The sequence below is a fragment of the Schistocerca serialis genome, chromosome 8, assembly GCF_023864345.2.
Source record: "Schistocerca serialis cubense isolate TAMUIC-IGC-003099 chromosome 8, iqSchSeri2.2, whole genome shotgun sequence".
NCBI classification, from domain to species: Eukaryota; Metazoa; Arthropoda; class Insecta; order Orthoptera; family Acrididae; genus Schistocerca; species Schistocerca serialis.
Genome location: NC_064645.1, coordinates 234267033 through 234271267, shown reverse-complemented (window position 1 = coordinate 234271267; position 4235 = coordinate 234267033). Strand labels below are relative to the sequence as shown.

General features: G+C 42.1%; 1 protein-coding gene across 1 annotated transcript; it reads right to left on the bottom strand.

Annotated features, from left to right (window-relative positions):
• Positions 1 to 2060: 2060 nt before the first annotated feature.
• Positions 2061 to 2708, bottom strand: LOC126416939 (E3 ubiquitin-protein ligase sina-like). Its single transcript, XM_050084820.1, has one exon. The coding sequence runs from the start codon at positions 2706 to 2708 to the stop codon at positions 2061 to 2063; it is 648 nt and encodes a 215-aa protein (XP_049940777.1).
• Between the last annotated feature and the right edge of the window lie 1527 nt (positions 2709 to 4235).

Sequence of the window (4235 nt, the reverse complement as noted above, 5' to 3'; positions counted from 1 at the left end):
GCGCAAATGAGGAAATGTTTTCTTCGTAACATAGCTCATCACTTAAAATGGGTTGTGTAAGTTCTTTTTAGAGGCGATCAAAATGTTTAAAATTATGAAGAGGACAGTACTTAGTAAGGTTACTAAAAGCCCTTGACTGTAACGAAGTATACAAAATTTCTCCTAAAAAGACCGAAATTTTGGCACTTACCATGAACCACGCCAAGTAAGATAGCAATTATCAAGCATTAGCACTGATCAACAAATTCTTACATCTAGATTGTGGTATTACTGAAACATTTAGTAAAGAATTAATAGGAAACTGCAAATAATAATTCCATAGTTTTGGAACAAAAGATTGTTTTGTGGAAGTGAATGCACAACTCTTAAAAGAAATGAAACAAAGGCCGTATAAAACTTTCTTAAATTTTTTTTCAAGTGACTTCAGATAGCAGTAACGTACTTCGTGAAATGGACGACACATCGTTTTATTGCTACTATGGGCTACGGTATTAGAGCAGCTTTTCTGTACGAAAAGTATCAATATCACACATGTAAAATATTTAATATATGGAAAACCACATATTACACAAAATTTTCGTTGTTTTTCCTACATAGAAAGGAAATAAATACTTCAATACAGTAATGGGTATTCCCCTTAGAAAATCAAGTGGTAAGAGACACTACTAGAGTTCTGTGTCATGCCTTTCCTTTCCTACGATGGCGGTGGCGGTGTACGCAATGCAGGATAGAAAGAGATATTGATATAAACCAAGAAATAAAGTTATGTAACTGACTAAATGCGCGAGGCGAATAGAATCTGACGACACTGCACCGTAAGAAAAGGAAATACTCGTTACTGCTGAAAGGCCAAGGTCATTGCTACGCTTTGAACTCCAGCTGACCTTGCATATGAAAACTAAAACTAATCATAGATTTATGACCTCTGTTTTATTTGCTTACCATTTACGCGCCCGTGTAATGCTTCCTAAAACAAAAATATTGTTTTTGTCGATGGAAATTGCGGATCGGAGTGTTACATAAGTCAGTGTGTTTCACTATCTGATAAATCGTGTTAATCCTTTACTTGTGGTAAATGTTCGAACGAAGACATAATTCGCTGTAAACGTTTGAGCTTGTACGATGTAGATGAATTATAAAAAAATATTCACACTCGACATAATGCTGAAGTGACCGATAAAGTACAGAATAAATCTTATCCTTATACACTTTTTCTAACAGCTGAATATTCGCACCCTGAAATTCCCTACTACTTGATACTGGTGCAATGATATGTGTAAATGAGTAGTCGACAAAAGTTTTATGGGTCTAGCACCACGTCATAATGTAGACAACTACTGCTGCTGGAGGAAAACCAACGTTTCGGCCACGATTGCAGCGGCCTCCCCCTGGGTTATTACCAGTAGTTTTTTACATTATGACGCTGTACTATACCCAGAAAACTTATGTCGACCGACTCTGGCCGCGTAAGCCTACGCAATTTAATGAGTATTCCGCATTGTCAGTGTGCAATGGTTTGGCTCTAAACACTTTCTTACATATTTGAGATATTTATGTCTTAGTCCAAACAGTTTTTATGACTAATGGGTTGGTGCCCTTATCAACCACGGCAATGTACACACCAAATATTGCTCCGAAATCATGTTACGTTAGCCGATGATGAGTATACAATGGATACCATATTTCTAGAAACTGACCACGAGGTCGCAATCGTGTGTGCTGATGAACTGACGTATTTCTGATCCAAGTAACTTGTCGATGAGAAAGTATTTCCCAGGTTTCGCTAGAAATCGAGGATCGAAATTTCATTTAAAACGAGGATTTATTTACTTTGTTCTGTTATTAAATGGAGACTTACACTGTCGCGTAAGATAAAGGTCTGGGGCTTCGAGGCATTACGTAGATTATTATAATCTGAATTGTCATACAGTTTAAATTTAACTTTTTATTTTGTATGTTATAAGTAATAATGTAAGTGAATTTTAATAAAACAAGTAAGCTTTAAATTAAATACGGAAGTTTGAGAACATACATAAGAACAAACATGACTTTATTAAAACCTAGACTAGCAGTTTCTTGATGGTGCCGGAGTAGGATACCTTACTGGGCTGATCGACCTGACTCACGTAGAAGAGGCAGCCGCCCGCGGCCGCCAGATCCTGCACCTGCTGGCTGTAGTCCGTCACGTGTCCTTTGTAGGAGGGACCGTCTGGATCAAGCCGCACCTTGAAGCGGTAGCGAGGTTTCGCAGCGCGCAAGCCCTGTGCTACGTGGCCGACGTGGACGTAATGCGACGTGAAATCAGCCTCTGGGACAGATTCTGCGCGCACCACGAACAGGGCCATGTCGAACTCTAAGACTGTTATGGAAGAATCCCCGACCCTGAAGGCTCCATCCGATGCGGCGACCAGCTCGTCTCGGTGCTCGTAGCGGACGTGCTGCTCCACGGCTGCCCGACTGCCCAGCCAGGGGCAGGAGTACAGCAGCGGACATTCCGCGGCGGTGGCGTTAGGCCTGAAGGCGCACGTCTCCTCGTGGCGTCGCTTCGTCTTCAGCGGGAGCAGCTCGGGGCAGCCATCCTCGCTGTACTCGCAAGGGGTGCGCACAACTTCGGCCAGGTGTTCCATGGAAAGAGAGCGCAGCTTCTGCCGCAGCGTTGCTCGGCACGTGGGACACTTCGAGAGTTTTTCGAAGCACTCTTGGCACATCAGGTGTTCGAACTTACATCTGAAAATGGGTTGTGTCAGCGTTCCCCAACATACCTGACACGTAAGCATCTCCATCAAAGTTTTAGTCTGGTCGTTCATCGGATAGTATTTGGTGCGTAAAATGAAGCCAAAATTGCTGGAAAGAAACAAATATTTAATCGATAAACAAACACACACACGGTTCAAATGGCTCTGAGCACTATGGGACTTAACGTCTGAGGTGATCAGTCCGCTAGAACTTAGAACTGCTTAAACCTAACTAACCTATGGACATCTTACACATCCATGCCCGAGGCAGGATTCGAACCTGCGACCGTAACGGTCACGCGGTTCGAGCCTGTAGCGACGAACTTAAATCACAACACGGTGCTGCTGTAATCGCCGAGTGCAGTCCGTCGGAACGTGTGTAGGCTGCCACTAAATTGATCGGTAAGTCTATGTAATTGTGCATGCGTACGGCCCTTGACTGATATTTTCTTCCTTTGTAAGTACATGCTGATAGTCCTGGAACAGTGAAGTCTACGCTTTGTAGTACCGTAGCACGCCATTCGCAGATGCTAAACAAAACGGTACAGCCAACTGATGGAGTAGAGTGTCGTACCGTTGGTCTCGGGAGTAAATGCAATGCATCAACGTCAAGCCAATCAAGAATTCTTTAACTTCTGATGTGACCTGACTACTTTAGCATTTTTTGTTCCACACAATATTCCACCTCAGCGATGTTCTGCGCCGCTGTTTTGGCTTTTCTAGCGCCGTACTACTGCACTGAGACGTGGGGTAAATGTGCATCATGACGGAGGACGGGTACAGACGGTAAGTTTTATGTTGTTCTAGTTGACATCTTTATGACTAGCCATAGTTATTGTAACATAGTAAATTTTGTAACTGGACATTCACACTTTATTTTCTAGGAATGTGTTAACTACCAGCGAGGAAGGGAATTTTGAAAAGTTGTAAATTTCGATCAAATTGTTTGGCCACGCTCTAGCTTTTAACTCTGCTGATGAGGCCTGGTTACGAGCGATCGCGGGAAGCCGAGTTAGTGGAAAAATTTATTTTTATTATCTACAATGTAACGGAATGTTTTAGTTTCGGTCATGCGAAAAGCAAGCAACTACAATCATAGTAGTTAATGCTAGAGTGCCATCAAATAATTTTCGTAAAAAACCAGTTTGTTTGCAAGGGAAACAAATACATGAACTGACAATTTTTCATCTTTTGCTCTTATCTCCTTTGTTTCTTTGCTGTTTACAGCAGTTTTCTGTAACATGATATGTGGGTTGCAGTGACGTACCAATACGAATCCGTACAGTATGTGTGATAGTACAGGTGATAGACCCTATAACATTACGTGATTGCCTTATCGTTTTAAATCTTTCACTAATCGAGCAGTCGCTCGGCAACAGCTACAGTTAGCAAATAATGTTGCGAGAATGTAAAAGGTGAACGACCTGTGACGTAACTTGTTTATTGTCGAAGCGCCGTCAGAGATGCTGTGAGTTATTGACTTTGAAAACCGCGGCGCGA

Coding starts and splice junctions, on each gene's coding strand:
- LOC126416939 (XM_050084820.1), bottom strand. CDS start 2,708: ATGTGCCAAGAGTGCTTCGAAAAACTCTCGAAGTGTCCCACGTGCCGA.